Below are 24,271 nucleotides of genomic sequence, written 5' to 3'. Positions count from 1 at the left end.
CTGATAATATTCTGACGGTTTCGTCAGACTCGAAGACTCGTAGACTCGCAGTTCCGCAGTTATTTAGCCATGTTCAGTGGGTATAAATACATCTCGCATGGCATCCACCCCATCGGACCGAAAGATCCTCTCTGCCAGCCCACCCATACAAGTATCAAATTCCGACCGTATGTCCCCCATACTTTGCCCGCAATCCCTCCTTTTCCCCACCACTATATATATCCCAAGCCCAACTGCCAAGCTCAAGCGTCAAACTCAATCCTCATAGACGTCGGAATAGGCGTCTCGGAGCAGTTGCGGTCGAGGTAGAGCTTGGCATCGATGCCGGCGAGCTCTTCGGTGATCACAGCGAGGCGGCCTGGGCGACCTTGGGCACGGCGGATGTTCTTCAATTTGAAGATCTAAAGTCGGGTTTGGAAAAGATGAGAATTTGGATGGGGAGGTCCGGGGCGTGATGCACTGTGGTCAATGAATACATACCTCCTTCATCATGGTAGAGAGGGTCGCGGTAACGAGACGGGCGCCGACTGAAGGGAAAAAACGGGGATGGATCAGCGTTCCGGAACATAGATGAAGTCATTAAGGGGAGGCATACTCACAGCAGAAGTGCAAGCCCCATCCCAGCAAGAGGTAAGAGTGACGGGGACGCTTGGGATCAAGCTTCTCCGGGTTGGGGAAGCCCTTAGGGTCCATCGACGCCTTAGATATGGCGATCAACACCTTCTCACCCTTTTTGATCTCCACCACCTTATCTCCATCCTGGAACTTCGTGTCCTTCGTACACACGCGGGGCAAGCCAGGCACGGTGCCCGAGTGACGCATGCCCTCCAAGACCCATCCAATCATCTCCTCGTCGGACTCTTTGTCGTCACGGTGGGCGAGCTCGACGATGCGCTTTTTGTATTGCTCGTAGCCGTCGCTGAGGAACAAGTCCACCAGCAAAGTTGCTTGCTGCGTGACGTTACCCGCAATCGGCACCATCATTCCGATGCAGTCGCCTACGATGTCCGCCGAGGACAAGCCGGACTTGTTGAGCCCGTTGTACATCTTGGTCGCTTCCGGAGACACCTCATAGGCGGTCCCTTGCGTCAACCAGTCGACCGCTTTCTCGGTAATACCGCCCGTGTTGGTCTGCACACGGGCTTTGAGGATGGCGCGAAGGAGGGATGACATTTCGATCGCTTTGGCGCGGAGGGTCCACTCGGATTTGGGCAAGATGTTGAACGAGCAGTACACGAAGAGGACCAACAGGATGCCAAACAGCTCCGGAGTTGCCAGCAACCCCTTGGGGTGCTCGTCATCCTTGATGGGGATGGCGAATTTCTGAGCCAACCAGAGGATCGGCGCTGTGTTGCAGACATCCCTGACAATGTCAATTTGGCGCCTCGTGCTGTTGGCGAACGCTAAAGTTTTTTTCTTGATCAAGACGGGAATGGTCTGCTTGTAGAATCTGATAAGATCATCTTCGAATTCAGGGTAGTAGAACGCACTGTGAAGGATCTTGGAGCGAACATCGTGCTGTTGCTGGTTGTCCCATCCGATAAGAAACTGTTTGCCGTCGCTGACAGTAGGGATGGCCTTGTTGTACATGGTCGCGAACGTTGCCCGATCATCAAATGCTTTCTTGCAGCCCTCATACGAGTGGATGCCGACGATACGAATATTGCTGGAAGTCCTCGTCGTGTCGTACTGCTCGAGCACTTTGTTATCCTCCAGGATCTTTTTGATCGCCTTGGGCGTGTAGAAGGGCAACAACGCATAGGTAGACGTGCCCGTGAAACCTTCTGGGAACGCGGTGAAGAGCAGAGTGCCGAGAAGCCCTCCGAACCCTCCGGGGGTGGAAGTGACCTGGGCCAGACCCCAATTAGTGAGCGTTGTCGTGTTCCAGTCGTAGGTGAGAAACCTATCGCCTCGAATAAGTGCGATAGCATCATCCAAAATACCCCTTCCTGTTGTTTGTCCAGGGCAAAGACCTATGAGTAAAAGCAATCGGAAATTAGTCTCTCAAAATGCGAATCATCGGTGGATGCGCAGTGTACATACCACTCCCGCCCATGAAAGGCTTGGTCTCTTCAGCAGCGAGCCCTGGGTATAACTCCAAGTTATCAATGTGGCCGTACAAGGCTTCAGCTGCTGCCGCGACGTCCGTATCTGGGTTCCACTCTTGGAAGGACTTGTACTGAGTGAGGTTGAGATACTTCCTAAACTCGTTCAGCGTGCAAACGTTGAATACGTTCCTCGCTTGCAGTTGCGACATGATCTCGACGATCTTGAGCGCAGACGGGACACCTCTGGCGCCAAGAGCATGAGCTGGGCTTTCCGTACAATCCTTGATCAGATTGACCAGCTCTTCATCGTTGAAACGGCCATCTTTGTTACGCTCCAAGCCCCCGAAGGTCCATTCCTTGGCCGGTGTTTGGTTAAGCTTTTTGGCAATTTCCCCAGCTGCTTTGTAGAACTGCCCCGGAGTAATCTCGTCCGCGTTTTGAACGCCAAAGTCCTTCCTGAAAGTCTCATCAATCCACTTGGCGTCGGCGGCAGAGAGCGCTGCGTGCCAATGGTAGAGTACGGCAAATTCGACCGACACTACATTCCCCGATCCTCGGGCGAGGCGCTTGCCGCCCAGCCCAATCTTGAACTCAGCGCCGAGCGGGAGATACCAATCAGTGTCCTGACGGAGCGTGTTGAGAATCGCGGACACATAGTCCCTGAGCACCACATTCGCAAAGAACCCAATGTTGATGTTGCGGGCAATCTGGAAGATGTCGTTGTCTTGCCACTTTTGTTTGTCTTCGTCTAATGTCTCCCAGGGCTTGTACTTCTCAAGTTCGTTGATTTGGTAAAGGCGACTGGCGATGTGATTGTGGTTTCGAGAGAACATGATGAGGATCGCCACGACGCCAGGAGGCATTTGGATCAACCTATCACTGGCGATAGTATCTGGGAAGATCCGCCCGTTCTCATACGTGCGCACGCGTTTCTGCTCTTCCGCATTGTTCCCGTAGAGGGTACTCAGGTCGACGTAGCTAGAAGTGTTGTTTTTCCACGGTTCATGCGTGTTGCTTTGAAATAGTTCGTGAATCACGATGGTCGCGAATGAGAAGAACAGGCGATTGAGCCCAGAAGGGTGCTCCCTAAACGGTCCTCTCCTCCTCAGAAGCTGATCAAAGACAAGTTCGGGATCGGGGAGGGAAGGCGATTTGGGCTTGCAAGGCTGCACACTGCGTGCATACGCGGAGCCAGCCTTGCCGAGTTCAGGAGTCCAGATGTTGTTTCCGGACCCATCCGCGCTGTGATACTTGTCAGTCGCAGAAACCGTGGTGGCGGCGGGATGCGGCAGATCATTCCAGAGCATTCCGATCAAGGACCCACTAATCTGTTCGTTCAGGCCGGAACTCGGGGGAAGCTTTTGTAGCATGATGAGAATATGCTCCAAAAGCAAATCGCGATCGTTCATCGGCTCCCCACTGGTGAAGGCCGCGATGAGTTGCCCGAGGGTATAATCCCCTTTCGGTCCAAGGTGAATGATATCATGTAGGGCACCGGTTTTCTTTTTCTCGACCGTTGGCCCCGCAGCCTCGGCGTCCGTTAGGCCATCCGGGGCGGATGATGGCTTGCGAAAGACTGTCTCCACAAGCTGACGAAGCTAGAGTGGCAAAGATGGGTGGGAAACGAAACAAGATGAAATGTTAGCGACTTCTAACATTTGAATATGACTAACGATGAAATCATATGTCGGTCGTGCCACAGGGATGGTCGACGTACTTTCTCAATGCCTTGCATGATGGCGACTAAGGTTGAAGGGTATCGCGCAATACTACGCACTGATGGAAGTTGACAAGACTAGTTTCACAATATGCAACGAAAATGCTGCGAAGTACGCCGTCGTCCCTCTTTATATACGCCGACGGCTGGGCTTGGGGAGGGGAGGGGAGGGAGGGATGCGCTTGAAGAGAAAGAGAAAGCGGCGGCAACCCATGGATCTATGGAAGGGTTGTGGTACAGAAGGCTCGAGGAGACGGGCGGGACAGCTAGGGGGGACGCGTTGACTATCCGACGCGTTTCCATCACTGCGCGCCGAGCACTGTGAGAGCGCTGTCGGTTTTTTTGCGGGATTGTATCGGGTCCTAGACTCGTGGGTGACATCTTCGAGGGCACTTGGCACGAGGGAAGGTTCGCCGCAGGTTCAAGCAAAAGGAACGTGTCGACGCAAGTTTTACATGGCTTCGCACGCAGCACGACGGACACCAGGTGGATGGATTCTGAGCAGACCGGGCTGGCCCCTCTATATACTGTACAGTACATGTCTCAGCTAGCTCACTACTCAACTCTACATCCATTTCATAGTTATTGTCCAGTATCTACTGTATGTGTGAGGGAGGGATATGGGCTTCGAGTTGACAGAACGCAATTTTCGATTTTCCCAACTTTTGAGAACGCGCGATTTCACGCTCACCCTGTTTTCAATCTATCTACCGATCTATCGATATATTACAATCTATCTGCAGAACCGAGTCAGTAGAGACAGAGGCCTCAGGAGTTTTGCGTATATCGTGTTCCGAAGCTTCGATCTTTGCCAGGGATCTTACACTGGCGCGCGGAACTGCTAAGAACCCAAGATCGACTCCTCCCTCGACAGAGGATGCAAAAGCGCACTCGACAGTGATGGATGGGACACAGAGTTCGAACAGGGTAGTGAGGGTTTCCTCTGCAGAATCGACAGCCCGTTCTGACGCGGATGCCAAGATAAGCCGTGTGAAACCCCTGTCTTGGGGAACCGTGAGGGCCGAACTGAACGAACGAGAGGGGTCCGGAAGGTCTCAGACTGCAAGCCATGCGTCTTCGAATGGCCAAAAGGTCGGGAGACGCGGTGAATCCAATGACCCATTATCGGCCTCAAATGGGGGAAGTAACCACCGGCCGGCTAAGCGACCTCGAACAGCGGAGACTGCAGCGGCACAACCTTCCATTCGAGACCACTTCCAGGCGACCTCGAAAGACCGTATACAACTTGCTGAGGCACCATCAGAAACCACCAACGCCACCTTGAAGGAAATTTCGATCCCTCGATATTTCTACTTGGACAGGAGTACTACGAGTGCTAAGTTTTTGAGGGATACCCGACGGCGAACGAGATACGAAACAGAGATTGCATGGCGGGACCAGCATCATATCTTGACAGTATGTGCACATTACCGATCTTCGCTTGATCATGGCCTCGATCGTCCCAGCTCATTTGACTTCAGCTCTGCACGGATATGTCCTCAGAAGAGCAAATACACGTTTACAACATGCAACACCAATATCCACGGGCCTCCATTCCATTATTACAGTCGCATTTAGTTTTGTGCATTCGAGCGGGAAACGCTCAACTAGCGAGGCGAACGGCGTATGAGTTCATGAATGTGGATGCGGCGGCATTCTTCCAGTCCCTCTCAGCTATTATTTTGGCAGAGGCTGTGCCAAATTCTCAATATCCTGGTAAGAAGTTCAAATGAGGAGAAGCACAACTGGGCTGAGGGACATTGCTGATCACCTCATCAAATCATGTCAGTCATTGTATGGCTTCTTTGCGCAACAAAGAAAGGGTTCCGCGTACCATATAAGATGCAGGAATGGGTGATAGGGCTTGTCGGCGCCCTTGCGAACGCCTACTTTCGTGACGATACACAAACCGCATCACCACCATCGCAAAGCGTCACATTGGTGTCCACGGCTATTGCACGACTACCGAACAGCAAACGCGATTTGATATACTCCTTACAACTCTGTCGGCAGTTCCAACCGCTTTCCGGTATGCTCGAGTATCGTTTTTGATTCTATGCGTGGCCATCAGCTAACCATGATTTACCCCCCACAGCTCACCGAGACATGATAGACATCTTGACCGAACGCTGGCTCCATCGCATGCACACGGATCCGCTGGACAGCGCCTACTCTCGGGCACAGTATGCCGTATCCAACATGGCGCTCGACAATCTTCATCTCGGTGTCGAGACCTGGGACGTCACGGCTGTTTTGCCCCACTGCTCCTCGATTGTGGATCTGTTACGGCTTCATCTGACTGCGAAGGATCAAGCGAGGTGGAAGGATGATCAGGTGCTCAAGGAAGCCATCATTGCTGGGTGTGCAGTGAACAAGAGGCCACCCATTAGTTCGTTACGGGCAGGCGCCCCTAAGAAGGAAGTCAAACTGTCAGAGGAAGCCGAAGCAGTTAGAAATAAGTATAGGAAGGAGATAGCCCGATTGCAAGCCCGCATTTTGAAGGAGCTCTTGAAGAAACCGGAACCCGAATTGGCTTAGCAATGGAATGGCCTCCCTTCGTACAGTAGTCTGATGCACGATCTGGTACAATAGTAGCCATATGCATTATATAGTCACAAACTGTCGGGTCGCCGCTGACGAAGGAGACGGAGGAGGCCGGCCAGAAGCGACGTTTGATTTTCGATTACATACGCAATGGCTTCCCATGTTGCGAGTTTTGCGTTGACTTCCTCTCAAACGACCTGTTAAATCTTGAAAAAGCAGACAAGGTGTCTAAAGGAAGTCTATAGATAGAAAGCAGAGAGCTCTCTGTACTCTTCAAGGTCTCCCGCCAACCGACGATAAGAAGTCTGTGACGCCAGATATGAACGAATTTATCAAACGTCGGCCGTTACCTGCTCGTGCGGAGACCGTCAGCCTTCATTTCGAAATTGAACAACATGAACGGGAGCGGGAGCGGGAAGTGGAGAACCTTTCGAATGAGGTTCTTGCGCACAACCCATATGTGGACTCCTACCCGGTAAGCACCGTTTCGTCTCCCAATCCCGATCATGGCCCACCCTGACCCACGTTTACACACTCAGAGAACTTCAGCAATGTCTCCGTACGGCGCTTCGTTCCCACCAGCTCAAGGGCAACAGGTCCCGCAATTCCATGTATCGCAGCTCAGAGCGCGAAGGGGTGGACGAGCAGGCGTGGGAACCAGGCAGATAGCACCGCAGCGAACGACGAAGACCACGCAGAAATTGGTGCTTTTCCCTGACGAGAGTGGGCCGACGCCGGTTCACCCCCCAACGGGGATAGAGGAGAGGGATGGTGTGCCGTGGTACATGAACTACAATGAGGTCGTTGTGCCGGATGTCGTACCGGATGCGGCTAGGACCGACGCGGAACGAATGAACAAGGAACAAAGGACGAAACTGCCCCGAGGTATGAGGCGTTGCTCAGCGGAAGAGCTTCACGATGATTGAAAGCGTGTGAACTGACGGCAAACTCGCAGTCACGAGTTACTGCATTGCGGAAGGGTACAAAATCGAGGAAATTTCCAAACACCTGCGAATCGCTCACCATGTAACGCCAAAGAAGTACGACGAGTGTTTATACATTTACTACGAGCCTGAGGCGCAAGCACGGTTACTGGGGGGTCGACAGGTTCCTGCAAAGCCAGTGAAGATGACAGCGTATGTTAGACCTCTGTTACGATATACTGAACATTTGCGCGACGGACGTTACATTAAACATGTGACACCCCGTCTCGGCACAGTAACAGCACGCCCAGGGAGCAACAGAACAGTCCTAGGTCTCCGGGTTTCATGCCGGGGAGCTATGTGAACTTTCCAGAGATTCCTCATGTGTACAATGACGAGAATGTGATACAGCAACATCAGGGGACACCAGATGGGGACGAGTCGATAAGTCAACCTCCGTGGATGTTACGCGGAGAGGTGTTTATATTCGATTACGGAGTAGCAGGTAAGCGTTTCGTATTCAACTGTTCTCCTGCGGTTGGCGTAAAGCTGACCCCCTGCGTTGCTCGTTAGTGTTCTGGAATCTGAGTGAACAAGAAGAGAACAAGCTACTAGAGATCATACAGAAGTTCACCGTCGGAGGTTTACCAAAAGGTACGCTGCTGAAGTCACGCGGAGGCTTTTTGGGACTATGGTTTCGCATCTGACCGTCTACTTCAGATGACTGCGAGAATGAAGACTTTCATTACCAATACGACATATATGGTCCTCACCAGCCGCGCATTTTCAACGACATGATCACGTACGGTTGAGCGACGTTTCCATGCATTCACTTCCTGTTATTCTGACTCGTTCCGCCCTTGACAGCCTGAAGAGTGGAAACGAGCTCATCAAACTTACGATATCACACGGATTGGCACAATCAGTGAAACTGGCTTTCTTCGAGAATGTCATGGAGGAAACGATTGACGGCACCATCCCACTTCCACGAGCGATGGCGACCCATGGCGAAGTCAGGATGACGCGTACCGATGTGATGAAGATTGTTGGGCAGCTGTTCAAGCTGAAGATGAATGTGAACCTGATCAGCAATGTTCTTGGTGGGTTGTGAGAAGACGTTTCCGTGAACGATGGTCGTCAGGGAATCTGACGGTGTCGGCTTTGATGAACAGATACCCCGGAGTTGTTCTGGAGTGAGCCGGAGTTGGAGGGGTTGTATTCCGCCATCAGAGGTACGCCAACGTGAGAGTCGTCCGACTCTGAGAAGTGGCAGCTCACCACCCTCTCTTTGTAGGGTATCTCGAAATCTCACAGAGGGCGAAACTGCTCAACACCAGAGCGGACATTATTTCGGATTTACTCGACATGTGAGTGGTTGGCAGATTTGGCGATCCTCTTTCGCAAGCGGTCTAATATCTCTCGCTGAAGGCTCTGCGACCATATGAATGTCAACGAAATGACGTACATCACATGGATCATCATTATACTAATCGTGTTTGCCGTCATCATCGCGGCTGCTGAGGTCTGGGTGAAAGTCCTCAGGGTGAGAGCTGGGATGGATTGAGACCATCAGGTTACCCGACTGCGTGGGCCCCATACCGGGGCGGAAGCCAGGTTGGCTGAGAAGGAGGAGCATTTACCGCAATCCAGCGGAGTTTGCGAGCGCCTGCGAGCCCCCTTTTGGGTGAGCGCCTTGGAGGCCGAGCAGTGCCGGAATTATTGGTTGGATGGGATGGGGTAGACCGTCAGCCAGTTGGGCAGTCTTTCGGTCCATCTGCATATGTATATAATCACGCGCGCGATGTAGGTATATGGCAGACCAGCTCATATAGTGTAGTGAGGCGTGGACTCCCCATTTTCGCGGCGTTTTTCTCGGCACTCGAAGTCTAATAAACCTGTGGAGTCAATTCTGTATATATCCTTCTCATCCTTCTCATCCTTCTCATCCTCCTCGTCGTGTTGAAATTGGAAGGTGAGAGAGATGCATTTGCCGAAACGCATATTCTGAACGGGCACGGACAACGCGTCAGGGGGATGATCGTGGTATGCAACGCACTGTTGCACCACCAGCGATGTGTATTTAAAAAATTGAAATGATAAAGCTTAAATAGGATAATTGATGTATGCTTGAAGATGGGTGAATGGCTCTGACGGTGTTGCGGTGTGCCAGTTTATCGTGACTTCGTTGGGAAACTGAGGGGCACCACCAGTGAGACCCATCTTCGCTGTTGTGATGTCTCGTCTTTCTTGAGCTCCGATCGACATCCGAGCTCGCGCGCGACCTTGTTCATTCTGCGTACGATTCCCATATCAGCGCCCAATCACCCTCAACCCCGGAATCACCAGCAAGCGGGCTCACCTTGTAAGGCCAATGCCCATATCCCCCGCCAAATGGCTCAAATCCAACTTGAAATCATTCAAGCTCAGTGCCAGGGCAATGATGAACGCTAACAGAGTGTCCTTCAGTTTCGGGGATATCCTGTACTTTGTGCGGCCCTCGTCCGACTGGTACTCGGTGAAGCGCTGCATGAAGGTGTCGGCAACTATCTGGGGTGCATTGCCGATGTTTGCAGCTACGGATTTACTGTTGAGGGCTTTGTCTTTCAGGGTGTAGAATTTCATCATGTATGCCAGGTAGAGAAGCTGTGGTGAGGAGGGTGCAGGATTAGCGTAATGGTCAAGGTTTCGGCAGCATAGTGAGACAGGAACTCTGTGCCGCATCTGTGTTGGCACCCACCCTTTGAAACTTGACGATGTCGGTTTTCACTTGGAGCAGAGTATGGATGCGCTCCAATACCCAGGAAGTCGGACTGGAAACAGCAAGGACATCCGTCAAAACGATGGCTATGACTTAGAGAGTAATTACACCGACAATGCAAACCTAATAGGGGCCAAAAGCTGCTTGGCTTCGTCGAAGCTCGCTGCTTTCCAAATTGGCTTCCAAGTGAGAGCTTTGAGCTCTCCGGGACTGCATAGTTGGTTGATATCGTACACTTCCGCCGGCGTTTTTGCCTATATGTTGCATATCAGAATCAGATCATGAGCTGGCAACTCGCACTCTGCTCTTCCTCTCAGTACACGTACATCAGGGTCGTAAGGCGGTATTCCTCGGTCCTGTTTCGCTGCTTCTCGCATTTCCTCTGTTCACACGACCCAATCAGTCCTCCTTCCAGCCGAGCAAGGACCCAAAATCACTTTATTCATTACCGCGTGTGGGCATAGATGCGGTCTTCTCATCGATCGCAGTTTTGATCACATCCGCGACGCTCGACAAACCACCAACGTCCACTTGATTCTTCTCCAAAGCCCTGATAGCCTGCTTCCGCTTCTTCGTTCCAAAAGCCTCTCCCAAAGCATTCCTCGCTATCCAATTCTTCTCGCCAATGTGCTTCGATTCATGGCGCTTCAACGTCTTTACTGTTGTCGAGAGGTGGAAGACGTCTGCCTCTTTAAGGGTCAACTTTTTCGTGTTCTTGTCGAATACCCCAACGATATAGCTAAAAGACGCATCCTTCGTCAGCCCACAGTCAGCTTGCATTTAATGCACGCTTGTCATTGCATACCGGCAGTATGCTTTGCCAGCTGTATTGCTTCCCACATATTCCAACTTTTGGTTTTCTCCCACAATAATACGTCTTCTCTTTCGGCCTGCCTCCGGTTGACCAGCAACGAATGATTGGAACTTCACAGATTTTGGATCAGTAGGATAGTCTGGGAAGGACACTGTATACGAACATGCTTCTGATCAGTTGCCGACACCGAGGATTCTATCTCATAAAACACAGTCTTACCAAGGGCAGGCACGTTTGCCGTCTCGTCCAAGACGGCGGGGCCGACGACGGCCGTTGCTGCGACTTTCCGCTTCTTTGTTGGTTGCGACATTGTTGCGTTGTTGCTTGTTAAAGCCGAAGTCTGAAGTCTTCAAGAGCATCGAAGTTCAAAGTCCAAAATGTGAAGTCGCGGGGTATGATGGATGCTGACTAAGCGCCTCGTAAGCGCCACCTGCCCATCGAAAAAGGACCCTTCCTTGCAAAACAAACAAATCCTCATTCCTCGCACTGGCCCTTTTTCTACACCCACCCTCGAAAACGAGCAAGAGACCTGCACGCATAACGCAGCTCTCAACTCCTCTTACATCAGTCTTACAACAAACACACAGAATGGGCTTCGGTATGTACCCCCTGCTCTGCGCACACAGATCAGAAGTCAGAGGGTTTTGTTTCGCTAACGCTAGGGTATGCAATTTGCAGGTGACCGAGGTGGTGGTCGTGGAGGTTTCGGCGGTGGCCGTGGCGGAGCTCGCGGTGGAGCTCCTCGTGGTGGTGGTCGTGGAGGTTTCGGTGCCCGTGGTGGTGCCGTTTCCAAATTCGGAGGAGGTGACCGCGGTGGCCGCGGAGGAGGTCGTGGAGGGGGTTTCGGAGGCCGAGGCGGAGGCCGTGGTGCCCCCGGTGGTCGTGGCCGTGGCGCACCTCGCGGTGGAGGCCGTGGTGGAGCTCGCGGTGGAGCCAGGGGAGGAGCCAAGGTCGTCGTCGAACCCCATCGTCACGAAGGAATCTTCATTGCACGAGGCAAGGAGGACATGTTGGTCACCAAGAACCTTGTACCTGGTGAAGCTGTTTACGGAGAGAAGCGTATCAGCGTCGACGTAAGTGTAACTCGCTCAAATCGGGAAGAAAGTCCGAATTGGGGTGTTCACCAACTTTCGACAAAATATAGGGCGCTGATGGGACGAAAATCGAATACCGTGTGTGGAACCCTTTCCGATCGAAGTTGGCCGCCGGTGTTCTTGGAGGAGTAGACAACATTCACATTGGCCCCGGAAAGAAGGTCCTTTACCTCGGAGCTGCCAGCGGAACATCAGTATCCCACGTTGCCGATATCGTCGGTCCCACCGGTCTCGTATACGCCGTCGAATTCTCGCACAGGCCAGGACGTGATCTTATCAACATGGCCAAGAAGCGCACCAACGTTATTCCTATTGTTGAGGATGCCCGTCACCCACACAAGTACCGCATGCTGGTCGGTATGGTCGATGTCATCTTTGCCGACGTCGCTCAACCAGATCAGGCCCGTATTGTCACCATGAACGCACACATGTTCTTAAAGAACGGTGGACACGTTGTCATTTCCGTCAAGGTGAGGAATTATTGAAACCACGTCTTCCCTCCCTCAAATACTTACTGTTCTGCATCCTCGTTCTAGGCAAACTGCATTGACTCAACGGTTGCTGCCGACATCGTTTTCGCAAAGGAGGTTAAGAAGCTCGAGGAGGAGAGGGTTAAGGCACAAGAACAGCTTACACTTGAGCCATATGAACGTGATCATGCACTGGTTATCGGTGTGTACCGCCGGCAGAAGAAGGCCAAGGCATCAGAATAGAAGGACATAGCTAGCTGTTACCTCACAAATGCATCCGTAAGTAGGATGTCGCGGTGATGCCACTAGGGCGTCCGCAAGTGCGACACACTCTCCTCTAGATCGCACCCTCATCTGCACTCGTTATCTTTTTTGCATCCCTTTATGTATTTGTACGTATCTTATTTTTTCGATAGTTCTCTCAAAATGTGTTGATCCTCTCGTTTGAAGAATAAATTCCGAGTCCATTCCCACGTGATCTTCAAACCCGACGGCGCGTATAGGTGTTGTCGACCTCGAAATGGCCAGCCCACCCTCGGCTGCATTCGGATTGCGACCATTGTTGTGAGAGCACTTCCTTTCCGATCTCCAAACACAGGTATGTGTCCGTGGGCATAATAGTACTTGGCAAGGCCTATATTTCTTCAAGTACAAAGTCTTATCCAGCACCCTCGCTCTTCTTTCAAAACCACCACCCTTTCTGATTCTCCGCATTCACCCGAAACCCATTTCGAACGTCCTCCTTCCGCAACCGAACATTCTCGACGAACCTTCAACTTCAACGCACTCTTTTGAACGACCGACATCTTTTAGACAAAATGGCACAAGCTCTTCTGCAATCGCTGCGCTCCCTCCGTAGCACGGAGGTGGTGAAAAACCTCTCGGAGTGGCATCACAACCTTATGGGCTACAGGAAGATGGGTGCGTTGATAACAAACAACATCGGGGCGGAGGAAAAGCACTTCAATATGAGCTTACAATCCTCTAATCGGGGGAAGTCTGGGAGCTCCGAGGAGGATAGCGAAGGAAGATTGGTACTGAGACATTGTTCCCGTTTTCCGCCGATTCCAGGCCTGCGGTACGACGACCTGATTCCTGAGGAGAACGACCTTGTGCAAACCGCCCTCAGCCGTCTTCCGCCCAAGGAGCACTACGGTATGGATCGGCGTTTAGTATCACCTGGCCGCTAGGTGGAGCGGAGTTCCCAGGCGATGGGTCTGATCCATTTCCTTTTCCGACCGCTGCAGACCGTATTTTCCGTCACAGGAGGGCAATCAACCTCAGTGCTCAGCACGCGCAGTTGGAGGCGAACGAGTGGACAACGGCTGCTCAGGTAAGGAATCGACAGTACCATGGAAGATGGAGATTTGGAAAGCATGTAACAGGCTCTGACAATCTTATCCCTACCTAGGACGTTCCATACTTGACGCCCTTGATCAAGCAAGTCGAGAACGAGATTGCCACTAAGGAATACTTTGACACCCTTACCACCATCCCCGCCGCCCTAAAGAAGCGTAACCACAGCACTGCATAAATGTACTGTGGCTAGATATCCAATACTGAACTCATCTTCACATAATATTGCGAGTTCTCACCTGTTGCTGGAAGAACAGATTAGGTCGATAGCCGAATTGCGCCATCAATTTGGTCTGAGGGGCAGACTTATCACTTGGTGATTGGAGGATGCTGGGGGACATTGCAGGCGGGAGCGTAAAGAGCAATGGGAGGAACCATGTCCTTTGGAATGCCCGAGAAGGAAGGATATTCCCTTCAAAGGTCTTTTCATCTGATGTAGGTTTGACATGGCTGGACAATGAAGCAGTTGGCCAAGATATGCGCATCTGATGCTCTGATTCCCAAACTGGCACGGCGACTCTTTGCCAGGTTCCATCAACGATCTTCATATTGCGATAAGGATCCTTGGGTTTCGCTGACCATCTGATGTACCCTGCATTTGTCCCGCAACGCGGCCTACGATGCTTTCCCATATTCTCGCACTATCGTCTCTCACGATGAGATGGCCATTTTCCCCATAGCGGGTTTGCATTCATCACCGGTTCGAAGTGCAAAAACACCCTACATCTCCACACTGGATCATCCCCGTCTAATAACACTTTTCGGACCGAAGGAGGCAGCCTCAGGAGCGTTTTTCTTTTTATCCTTTTTTTTCGATTTTATTCTAAAAAGCGGTATACACGGTCGTGGCGGGGTTGCAGAGGAAGTCCGGTGTGGTGGGGTTTGTGTTTATTCGCTGCTGCCGGCGGCGATGGATCCACGGATGTCCTTCCATTGACGCTGAAAAACAAGAAAGAGGCAATGTTAGGGACGGACCAGGTTTTGACGGAGTGTTGAGATCGGACTTTCCGAAAGCCTAAACTTCGTCCAACATCGCTGCGATCTCTCTTCCACGTCCATCATCCATGATTTCCCGAGCAACAGTATCGCAGCCCCCAGTAAGTCGTAATAAGTCATTTCCTGCCTTCAGCTCCCACTCTCCCGTTTCCATATCGATATCGACCCGTAACTGCCTATCCGTCTTGCCGCATCGACACTCACCCCCTTGTTAAGCCTGTCCCAAATCAGGTCTGACGACTCGTCGAATGCAATTTCGAAAGCGAAAGCCGAGGCGAAGATTCCAGCCATGTAGACCGACGACTTGCGGAAGAAAGCTGTGGGTTGGGAGGTACATAAGAGACAGATCCGCGAGCACTTGGCAAACCAAATGACGTGGGAAAGCTTTCCTGCCGACGCATCACCGGCATTGAGCTGCTTCCTTGTGCCCTCGCACGCACGAATTCGCCGTCCAAGGACAAAATCCTGGCATCCATTATGATATCCACCGAGGCATGCTCTTGATACTTACTGTTGTAGATCACCTTGGAGAGCATCCTTGCTATATGCGGGTGGGTGTTTAAAGCGGTTGATGTTCGGGAACGGAGTTTGGCGCAAGGTGAGAATTGCAAGGGTTGTTCACAGCGGGAGAACCCGGTTTGAATTGATGCGAGGGCTACAGTTAAGGATCACGTGTCTTTAGTCGGGTTTATACTGTACATCTTCACTTCCTTCCTCCAAGCCTCCATCTGAAGTCTCTTCTGATGACGTGTGATCGGCTATATCCGCCGTATTCCGCTATATCCGCCGTATTCCAGGTCGCATGCAGCCTCACAATCGGTTCCAGCAGTCCTACATAAGCACGCCACAGCCCACTGGGAGCTACCAGAACAAAGTTGCAAGTCTAAACGGAAATGTTCGTTGCTACCTCCTCTGTCATTGAGCACGAAAAAAAGGCCAGGCCTTTCGCAGAAACTTTTAAAGTCCCACGCGTCTCGCTGGAGTCGCTGCCCGCCGCCAGTGAGGGGTCCTTGCAGCTAGTAGCGGAGATCAACTCTCGCTCATACAACTCGGCCCGAACCTAGGACTGCATATTCGCTCCTTTGCGGTCGCAGACCGCCGTTTCTTTTTGGCAAGGATGTCGCTCTCAGACGAAGTTTTGCGAACCCTTGGCAAAGGTGTCGTTTTTGTCGTTTCCTTATGGATTTTCTGGAATGTCGTCCTGCGTCTTGTCAGCTACAGATTTGGACTGGGAATACAGCGGTTGGGCCTATTTTCTATAACTGGCTTCAACTATGTGCGGAGACTCCCGTCGGCGGCAGAGGAGAGGTGGCGAGGGATAAGGCATGCCTGGGGAAAGAAGCCGGCGGCCCTAATGCTGTCGCGACTTAGTTTCGAGGCCGTATGGTTGGATTTTCATCGTCCCACCCCGGAACGACCATCTCGAGTGAGCCTCCGCATTACCAAACCTACCATTGTGTTCCAAGGGAGAGAGGCTACCCCGCTCGCGAGAGGCGTGGTGAAGAACACAACACCTCACAAAGCGATAGATGTCAAGCGAACGTTGACGTCCATGAGCAATCTGGCGCGCAACAACTTCATGAAGGTCTTCTTCCGCTTCTTCGACGTCCAGGTGGATGACCTTCAGGTCATATTCCAAGACCCTGCTGGTCAGAAGGTCTTGCAGTTGAACGAGAAGCACATTGGAGTGATGCTGCATTCTAGCGTGAGATCTGAGAGGCTAGAAGCGTCGACCAAATCGGTCAAAGGGCCGAACGTTCGCGCAATCATCACCTTAGATCCGATAGAGGTGGTGGCTCCGATGAGCCCATCTGAAGATCCACGGATCCTCACAGTGGAAAGCATCGGCCCGATCACGCTTGCGTCGCGCATCTCTGTTTTGGGGAGGGTCGAACAACCGAGCCTCGATTTGAGCATCACGGGCTTGTCGCTGGCCGTCAACGACTTGATGCAGGCATTCAGTACTATTCTTGGAAAGGGTCTGCCACGCTCCAGGAGTGCAACCGATGAACCGCAAAGCCGTGAAGCTGACAGCCGTTCGCCTGCTTCGCCGACGGATGATCCTATCGTGGAAGATATTTACGTGGCCAAAGCTCAGATGGAGAAGGCGAGCCGACAGATGGCAATGATTTTCCTGGTGGACAGGTTCCGGGATGAAATAGACCACCTACGGCGGCAGCTGGAATCTATCATTGACTTGAAACCGACGGTCCGTGTATCCTTCTTCAACACATCGGTCACTTTCGACCCTTCCCTCAATTCGGGGTGCGCCCTGGATGCCTCTTGTCCGGCTGTGATGTTCAACGTCGACGAAATGACATTTCAAAGTCAAGCAGCAGATAAAGAAGATGGCCGAACTTCTCTTGGTTTTAGCGTGGTGATTGGCGAATTCCACGTTGACCTGTGCCGGATTCCGCACTTTGAGTATAGCGCATATCAAATCTTTCTCGTGCCGCGGACCTTTCTCGATGTTGAGGTTACCGTGCATAAGAAGGGGCACAAGCGACAAAAGGAGGGCTCTGGAGTTGATGTACGCGTCAATCTCGATGTGCACACCCCGCGACTCAGCGTTACAGACCAGCTGGTGGTCATGTTTGGCGAGATCCGCTCTCACAAAACGCAGAGTACAGAACGAGGCCATGAGACACCGCAGGGCAGTACGACGTGGCAGGCACGATTCCACATGGCAAAGATACTGTTCGGTCTTTTATCGTCGCGGCTGAGTGTGCAAATCATTAGCCCGACAGTCATGGCACATGTCGTGGGATATGATGGGTGTGATACAACCCAAGACGCCGATATCTTTGCAGTCTCTGCCGAAACCCTCGCACTGCAGGCCAAAGTTGCTTCCCAAACCCCGCAGGGAGCGTTAGGCAATAAGGCATCATTTCATGGAGCCGACGATCCATGGACGGTGGAGGTTCTAGCAGAAGTGCAGAATCTGGAGGTTATTGGCGCTCGCGGACCATTGGATATCATCCGAGACGAACTACCCGAAAGGCGGGATTTGCTATTCAGCTTGGAAAACGTAGCAATCAACAGTCACGTTCGGCCAACAGCGGACAAAGGTAGCGACGTGTCGAACATGGGCCATATCAACGTCGAATGTCATTTCGGCTCCGCTTTCGCCGATTTTTCACTGCTGCCGCGAACCGACCACATTGACTACTTCACCTTCATGGCCAAAGTCGGGGCGGCTGTCGTGAGATTGCGAGAATTCACAAAGAAGCCGCAGGCGCCGGTTGCGGCGAAATTCATAAGCTTCCCCTTCGTGAGCACGTTACAAGTCGCATGCTCGCCAATATCGATTCTCCTGGTGGGCGAAGATTTGCGGAAGGCGATACTGCTCGAAACTAAAAGCGTGCTCCTCCAGCTTACCGGACGACCGAAGGAGCTGTTATCTGCAGAGGGCGGATCGCGCCAGCTCTCTGCGCGTCTCGAAGCGCAGGATATCGGTGTTCACACTACTGGGACATTCTATTCTACGGAGGAGCCGTACTTTGCCAAGCAGGAGGCCATGTCAAATGGACTTGACACGGAATCTTCCCTCCGGATTCGTCGGATTGAAATGCTCCATGTGCGCGAGTTTGGCGCGACGGACCGAAACGAGCTCACGTTGCGCTTGGATGAGGTCGTAGTTTGCTTCAGTTTGCGGATGTTCTACGTTACCTTGATGGCGTCGATATACTGCTGGAAGCTCGTGAAACTGCTGGATATCGAAAAAACTGAGAAGAACAAAGGAAAAGAAATCGGAACAAAATCGCCGGTCGTTCATGTGGAAGTCCAAAGCTTGCTGGTCGACATCACGCTGCCGGGCCATGTCCACCTGCGTGTAGGCATACAACCAATATTCATCGACACCGGCGAAGGACTCCTTGTGCGAGCGCAAACACAACTGGCCACCGTCGATGTCCTTACAGACGAAGAGCAGCTCATATACGAACGCTTGACACAAGTCACCGAATTGACTGTTGAGTGCCGCAAACCTCCCGGCACGTCGGCCACGAAAGTCGAAGCTGAGGTCATGTCTGCAGAAGTACGAGTACCATATGGCTTCAAAATGGCCAAGGTGATTGAGAATGCCATCAGTATGCAGAAGGCCATCAAACGGCTTTGTGCCGCAGAGCTCGGGCTTCGGCTGAAAACACCAAGCACGACAGGCCATTCGATACCAATCTACGACACGATACCCATCATCAGGGTGCAAATCTCCACGCTCTGTATACGCTTCGCAGATGACCCATTCGAATCCGCACTGTCACGGAACTACTTATTGGGGTTCGAAGAGCAGGAAGGACGTATAGCCCGCGACAAGGCCTTTCAGACTAAAGCCGCGGCTTTGCGCTCGGTTGATGAAAGGAGACGAGGTTCTGTGCATGACGAGCATAAGCAATCAACTGCGGTCGAGAACGCCTGGGGGCTCTTGCAGGAGTTCAATGCTAGGGCGTGGATCGACCGTTTGCGGAAAGCCCATAAGGAAACTGAAGGGCCCCCGCCGCTTATGCACACCACCATCACCAACATACAAGTAGCTATAGATCCACCTGTTTTGTTAGCGAACTCGATCGAGCAGACGCTGCATATTATTGATCCCGCAACGCCAGCAAACGCTCTGTACGACGAGCAGATTCCCCGGAACGTGACCATCAGCATGCACTCCCTGAAGATGCAGATTAGAGACTACTCGGCGCCTCTCGTGTGCTTACCGGCAGACGGGAGTGTAAAGCTGGAAACGAAGGGGCTGGTCATCTTCGCAGAGCAGGTCTCCGCCGCCGAAGCAAACCGCACAGTCGTGATACCGGTCGGCCTACCCACGGGAGAGGAGGTTGTCGTTGCACGAACTGTTAACCCGAACAAAATGTACAGCTCCTTGACAACTACCATTACCACGTCGTCTACGATACATGCAGCGTGGGGAGCGTCGTTAGAACCTGGTATATCCGATATGATTAGCGTATTCGACACGTTCACCAAGCCAAACGTGGATCCTAGCCAACCGCTAGGTTGGTGGGATAAGCTCCGACTGATTATGCACGGCACGCACACCTTGATCATCACGGGGGGCGGTGACATCAGCTTCCGTGTCCTCGGCTCCACTTCTCCGTACTTCGATGGCCACAAGCATTTTGGCACCGAAGGCATGCAGGTCTCGATGCGAGACGGGGTTCGAATCGAGGTCAACGGCAGTCAAATTCCGGGCGAGGACGTGACGATCGAATGCGGCGAATTGGGCTTTGCGCTCCCTTTCAATGCGCGCGCAGGGCATCATCATCGGGCAAAGGAGGAGGACACTGTTGCGAGGATGAGGGGCGGGGTTCGACTGGTGTTCGGGTTTGGCTTTGTCACGGAAAGGAATAGGAGAGATCCTGCGAGTGGTTTAGTAAAGAGCCATGCGGACATTTGTTTGAGAGCTCCGGAATACATCGACTCGGATCAATTGCGAAAGGTGCGTTTCTCTACATGTACGACTTGGGACGAAGAGAGTTTGATAACCGTCTCTGGCTATAGTGGGACTCTTTCCGAGGATTCCGGTCCAGCAGCATCAACATTACCGTCCGCTTAGAGTCGCCCAAACCATTCTACGCCGGCCTCTCCGAGCCTTCCAACTCGGTCCATCTCACTCTAAACACCATGTCTCGTTTTTTCACCTTCCTGCAAGTTTATCAGTCAGTTCTGACAAGCTTACCGGTACGGAAGGGGAAGCTATTCCAGGAGGACGGCCCAGGCCCTTCAAAGCAAAAACTGGGTCGCACAATCGGCTCCATCAGGATTCAAACGTCGCTACATCCCTTACTGCTCGGCTTCGTTGCCGAGGCGCAGGATAAGAGCCTCGGCGTGGGGCTGAGGTGTCGCGCCGCGCAAGTCGTCATGGATATGACATTATTGCAGAGGGTGATTCAGCAGCGACGGCCCAAAGAGGAGCTTCTCAAGCGGAAACCCACGAGCAAATGGATTTTGCGCGACTCTGAGCTCGAATTGACAGATGTGGAAGCTAGGGCTTTAGCATTTGGGGACTTCAGCGAAGCACGTCCTGCCACGTTGGAAAAGCCTCTATCAGTGGACGAGCTCGATCAGCCAGGGGCCAGTGATGATAAGGACTGGATCTTTCCACGCGACGCGCTTCGAAAAAAGAGACCGACTTTGAACCTCGTTCCGTTTGCTTGGACGCCCAAAATCATCTACACTAAATCGAACGACACGAAGGTATCCGGCGCGCAGGATAGCACACGGTCTAAGAAGGATATTTTCGAGGTGCAGAAGCATCTGTTCAAGAGCCGACTGCGGGAGATTGAAGCGGCGATTCGTCATTATCTCGAAATGCAGCGTGGTCTGGAATACCGTATGGCTGTCTTCTTTGACGACTCGTTGCGGCAGCAGTCGCAGATCATTGTTGAGAAAATGGCCATACTGCACGAGAAAAAGGTCGTGATTGAGCGTTATATTCGCTCGTGTCAGCAGAAACTGGAATGCGACAATGTGGGCGACAAAGCGGCGGGCAGAGCCGAGCGCAAGCTTCCCGCGGCGGCTGTTTTCCAACATCACTTTGTGGTCCACAATCTCAACTTGATTTGGAAGAAAGATGTGCGCAACATTTTGTTCCAAATGGTTTCGTTGCAGCAAAAGGCCATGGCGATCAAGTTCTGTCTGTCCCATACGGCAACGAAATTGATGGCGCAACTTGTTACGTCCTTTGCGGAGCGGAGAAATCGTACCGATGCGCCGGAGACTGCTCATGATGTTCTGGCAGATACGGCAAAGACAGCACCAGCTCCAAAATCAAGCATGGTTTTCGCCGAGCTCGACGCAAATGCAGCACATCGTTTGCTCAACAAACTTGTGGACGAGATGGATACGGCGTTCTTTGTCTCCAATGAAACAGAAGTGGAGCAGGATGACGATGCGGCAGAGTCCAACAATCGAGGGGCTGCGCTTGCCTTCAACAATCGCAAAGTGTACTTTCCCTCGAGGGACATTGAATCGCCGGACTACATCTCCGACTCGCAAACGTATGAAAGCAATTTTATGATGCAGCTCGTGTACCCACAAGTCAACCTTGAAGCTGAATCAAAGGACAATCCGTCACATCTCGAATCAGTCGTGCTTGCCGCGGAAAGCATGCAACTGCGTTCGATCCGCATTCTGGACGCCCAAGCCAGTACTTCATCGACCGCCGATGAGAACAGCGATAGGAATGAAGAGATCGTCAAATCCCGAATGGTGGTGAATATTTATGACGCCCAACTTTTCGTTGCTCGCAAGACCGACATTGAAGTCGCCCCTGAATTCGATTTGGACAATATTGCCATGCATCAACCTTGGGACAAATCAGATACCCCGACGGCGGCTGCCTGGCCCATTTGGGTCCCAATAGAATGCATTGCAGATCACTCATCGCATCCGGGATTCCTCGAGCGGGTGGTCGAACGCGTTTCTGCGAGTCTTCATCGCGACGTCCCTAATCCTTTGTACTTGAAAGGCGATGTAGCGAGCACCCAGCCGGAGACAAAGCACACCCTGCAGATCAACATCCCGACATTCTTCATAACCGCCACCGCTATGCAATATATGGTCATATATGACGTTATCGAGAACCTTCTGGTGTATCGAGACCCAGGACGAGGCGAACAGGTGGAGAAGATGACCAAGATGCTACTCATCTTGGAGCAGATGGAGGATTTGCGGAAAGTGCAAGAGACGGTCTTGCTACTTCAGCAGAAGATCAGGCAGACGGAAGCTATGCTGCACACCGATATGGACAACAGTGGGTTGACAGTCGGAGCCTCTTCCCATCGGAATGCGGAGATTCTTCGTCATTTGCTGCAGTGCCAGGATGAGTTGATCATTGTCGTCGATGCCATCAAAGCAACGCAATCGCTAGAACAGAAGAAGAAATCAGCGGCGATCTCTTCTGAAATCTTGATCAAGATGGGCAAGATGGTCTGGTGTATGCTGACTGACGAGCAAACGCCCCTCTGTGAATGGACGCTTGATAAAGCGCAGTTTGGTGGGGTCCATCACGAGGATCAGACGGACGTCAACACGCTTCATATCGACAAGCTTCATCTGGAGAACCATATGTCGGCTATGAACTCCTTCAAGGAGGTCATTGCGCCTTATTCGCCCGACATGACTGATGTGGACTTCACCCGGCACAAGATGATTCGCGTATACTGGCGTCAGATGGCACCTGTTGCTGGCATCAAAGTGGTCGATCACTTCGAAGTCAACATATATCCCCTTCTCATCCAAGTAACTTACGATATGGCGAAGGAGATTGTGTTTTATCTCTTTCCGGAGAAGAAAGCCAAGGCCGCCGCGAAAACCCATGCTCAGCAGTTGCATAATACCAGTGACGATAAGCAGAACCGAAGATTCCCCCGCTCCGAATCTGCGGATCAAATCGCGAACAGAAGCTCTCGTTCTTCCGTTTCAGACCTCAGTTTGCGAAGAGTTTCCTCCACGAGCGCCGATAATGTAGCTGTGGTTGATGACAAGCTTCGACCGAGTTCACCATCGGAGCCCGATATGTCTCCCCAGACTGAGAGAAAGCGACGGTTTAAGAGCGGGACTTTCTCATACAGTCACGGGAGAACCCTCAGCAGTAAAAGCGAGACCAAGGAGGAGGCGTCGTCGTCTCCGAAATTGCGACGAAAGGAGACGCGAGTGAATGAACTCAAACAAATGCAAGCCAGAGCCTCGGAAAATCGATCGTTCATCTACATCAAGATGCCCGGAGCCAATCATTGTTTGAGTTATCGGGTAAGCACCTCATCCGCGTTCATTCCGGTTCGTTCTGGTGATGACAAATGGGGCCGAAGTTCTTACTTTGCCATTATCATCAGGGGTCGAAAGAGAAAAACATTGAGGATTTGTACATGTTCGCGTTCAAAATGCCAACGCTCGAGTTTCGCAACAAGACTTGGACGTGGCTTGACTTCTTGGACGCTGTAAAGAAAGGTGCGTTTTGGTCATTCGGAACAGAATTAGCGAAAGTGTTCTGAAGGAATACTTTCGAACCCCCACAGAGGCACTCCGGGCGGTCCTGGCAAACACCGGAGCGCTAGTTAGAGAGAAGCTCTTCGTCAAGCGGAAACCGAGCACGGCTTCAGACGAACATGGTAATGCTACTTTGCAAGCTCCACCTGCCCGGCATAACAAATTTCCTGGGAGAGGCATTTTTGGAAGCCGGAAAGACGGTAGCGACAAGGAGAAGGATACCACGAAGGAGAAACAGAAAGAAAAGGAGAAGGAAAAGGAGGTTGGGAAGGAGAAATCACAGAGTGGTTTGCCATCGAAAGACAAGCCGACGAAGGAAATCAAGAAGACACGCATGCCGCCGTCCACAGAGCTGTTGTTCGAGGTTAACGAGGAGGATTGAGTTGATAGACCGGCCAACCGCAAAAGTTTCTTATGCATTTATGGTTATTTTCGTATACCACATTGCTGCACCATTCGCTGTACATAGTTCAGTTTTTCAATCTCACTTGCGCTTGGACTTTGAAATGCCATCCGAACGTTCGCAGCCAAAGCTGACTTGCAGCTTGAGCCCC

The 24,271-nt window shown here is 52.0% G+C and overlaps 7 protein-coding genes across 7 annotated transcripts; 5 read left to right on the top strand and 2 right to left on the bottom strand.

Annotated features, from left to right (window-relative positions):
* Window positions 1–444: 444 nt before the first annotated feature.
* On the bottom strand, window positions 445–4,059 carry EV422DRAFT_284608 (linoleate diol synthase). The gene is made up of 3 exons (XM_053065986.1): window positions 3,766–4,059; window positions 2,044–3,646; window positions 445–1,973 (listed from the first exon to the last, which is right to left on the bottom strand). The coding sequence occupies exons 1-3, from the start codon at window positions 3,781–3,783 to the stop codon at window positions 580–582; spliced, it is 3,015 nt and encodes a 1,004-aa protein (XP_052921444.1). The 5' UTR covers window positions 3,784–4,059; the 3' UTR covers window positions 445–579.
* A 426-nt stretch (window positions 4,060–4,485) lies between these two features.
* EV422DRAFT_285022 (uncharacterized protein) lies at window positions 4,486–6,559 on the top strand. The gene is made up of 4 exons (XM_053065988.1): window positions 4,486–5,181; window positions 5,247–5,481; window positions 5,555–5,794; window positions 5,861–6,559. Exons 1-4 carry the CDS (start codon window positions 4,666–4,668, stop codon window positions 6,301–6,303), a joined length of 1,434 nt encoding a protein of 477 aa, XP_052921443.1. The 5' UTR covers window positions 4,486–4,665; the 3' UTR covers window positions 6,304–6,559.
* Window positions 6,560–7,643: 1,084 nt separating this feature from the next.
* EV422DRAFT_284997 (uncharacterized protein) lies at window positions 7,644–9,164 on the top strand. Its single transcript, XM_053065987.1, has 7 exons — window positions 7,644–7,737; window positions 7,806–7,886; window positions 7,953–8,034; window positions 8,100–8,332; window positions 8,405–8,464; window positions 8,527–8,599; window positions 8,661–9,164. The coding sequence occupies exons 1-7, from the start codon at window positions 7,695–7,697 to the stop codon at window positions 8,794–8,796; spliced, it is 708 nt and encodes a 235-aa protein (XP_052921442.1). The 5' UTR covers window positions 7,644–7,694; the 3' UTR covers window positions 8,797–9,164.
* A 239-nt stretch (window positions 9,165–9,403) lies between these two features.
* Window positions 9,404–11,114, bottom strand: EV422DRAFT_571656 (RNA polymerase I associated factor, A49-like protein; the record flags this gene model as incomplete). Its single annotated transcript, XM_053073019.1, has 8 exons — window positions 9,404–9,524; window positions 9,592–9,875; window positions 9,970–10,042; window positions 10,114–10,244; window positions 10,317–10,372; window positions 10,440–10,729; window positions 10,796–10,955; window positions 11,024–11,114. The coding sequence occupies 8 exons, from the start codon at window positions 11,112–11,114 to the stop codon at window positions 9,404–9,406; spliced, it is 1,206 nt and encodes a 401-aa protein (XP_052921441.1).
* A 178-nt stretch (window positions 11,115–11,292) lies between these two features.
* EV422DRAFT_545342 (Fibrillarin-domain-containing protein) lies at window positions 11,293–12,843 on the top strand. Its single transcript, XM_053071453.1, has 4 exons — window positions 11,293–11,402; window positions 11,483–11,877; window positions 11,949–12,368; window positions 12,435–12,843. Exons 1-4 carry the CDS (start codon window positions 11,393–11,395, stop codon window positions 12,609–12,611), a joined length of 1,002 nt encoding a protein of 333 aa, XP_052921440.1. The 5' UTR covers window positions 11,293–11,392; the 3' UTR covers window positions 12,612–12,843.
* A 343-nt stretch (window positions 12,844–13,186) lies between these two features.
* EV422DRAFT_501145 (cytochrome b-c1 complex subunit 7) lies at window positions 13,187–13,902 on the top strand (the record flags this gene model as incomplete). Its single annotated transcript, XM_053068176.1, has 4 exons — window positions 13,187–13,289; window positions 13,440–13,523; window positions 13,616–13,701; window positions 13,780–13,902. 4 exons carry the CDS (start codon window positions 13,187–13,189, stop codon window positions 13,900–13,902), a joined length of 396 nt encoding a protein of 131 aa, XP_052921439.1.
* A 2,370-nt stretch (window positions 13,903–16,272) lies between these two features.
* EV422DRAFT_509718 (golgi-body localization protein domain-containing protein) lies at window positions 16,273–23,722 on the top strand (the record flags this gene model as incomplete). The annotated part of the gene is made up of 4 exons (XM_053068870.1): window positions 16,273–20,166; window positions 20,229–23,480; window positions 23,564–23,678; window positions 23,703–23,722. The coding sequence occupies 4 exons, from the start codon at window positions 16,273–16,275 to the stop codon at window positions 23,720–23,722; spliced, it is 7,281 nt and encodes a 2,426-aa protein (XP_052921438.1).
* Window positions 23,723–24,271: the final 549 nt, after the last annotated feature.

The sequence above is a fragment of the Fimicolochytrium jonesii genome (assembly GCF_025526975.1).
Source record: "Fimicolochytrium jonesii strain JEL569 chromosome Unknown EV422scaffold_36, whole genome shotgun sequence".
In the NCBI taxonomy this organism is placed as follows: Eukaryota; Fungi; Chytridiomycota; class Chytridiomycetes; order Spizellomycetales; family Powellomycetaceae; genus Fimicolochytrium; species Fimicolochytrium jonesii.
Note: the sequence above shows the minus strand (reverse complement) of the source record. Positions and strands in the feature narration are given on the sequence as shown.

Excerpts from the sequence above, each read along its gene's own strand:
- EV422DRAFT_545342 (XM_053071453.1), top strand. Across the intron at positions 11,878-11,948 it reads AGAAGCGTATCAGCGTCGAC|GGCGCTGATGGGACGAAAAT; the intron begins GTAAGTGTAACT and ends GACAAAATATAG. Across the intron at positions 12,369-12,434 it reads ACGTTGTCATTTCCGTCAAG|GCAAACTGCATTGACTCAAC; the intron begins GTGAGGAATTAT and ends TCCTCGTTCTAG.
- EV422DRAFT_284997 (XM_053065987.1), top strand. The coding sequence starts at position 7,695 with ATGTTACGCGGAGAGGTGTTTATATTCGATTACGGAGTAGCAG. Across the intron at positions 7,738-7,805 it reads ATTCGATTACGGAGTAGCAG|TGTTCTGGAATCTGAGTGAA; the intron begins GTAAGCGTTTCG and ends GTTGCTCGTTAG. Across the intron at positions 8,333-8,404 it reads CCTGATCAGCAATGTTCTTG|ATACCCCGGAGTTGTTCTGG; the intron begins GTGGGTTGTGAG and ends TTTGATGAACAG.
- EV422DRAFT_285022 (XM_053065988.1), top strand. The coding sequence starts at position 4,666 with ATGGATGGGACACAGAGTTCGAACAGGGTAGTGAGGGTTTCCTCTGCA. Across the intron at positions 5,182-5,246 it reads ACCAGCATCATATCTTGACA|CTCTGCACGGATATGTCCTC; the intron begins GTATGTGCACAT and ends ATTTGACTTCAG. Across the intron at positions 5,482-5,554 it reads GCCAAATTCTCAATATCCTG|TCATTGTATGGCTTCTTTGC; the intron begins GTAAGAAGTTCA and ends AAATCATGTCAG.
- EV422DRAFT_284608 (XM_053065986.1), bottom strand. Across the intron at positions 1,974-2,043 it reads GCCTTTCATGGGCGGGAGTG|GTCTTTGCCCTGGACAAACA; the intron begins GTATGTACACTG and ends TTTTACTCATAG.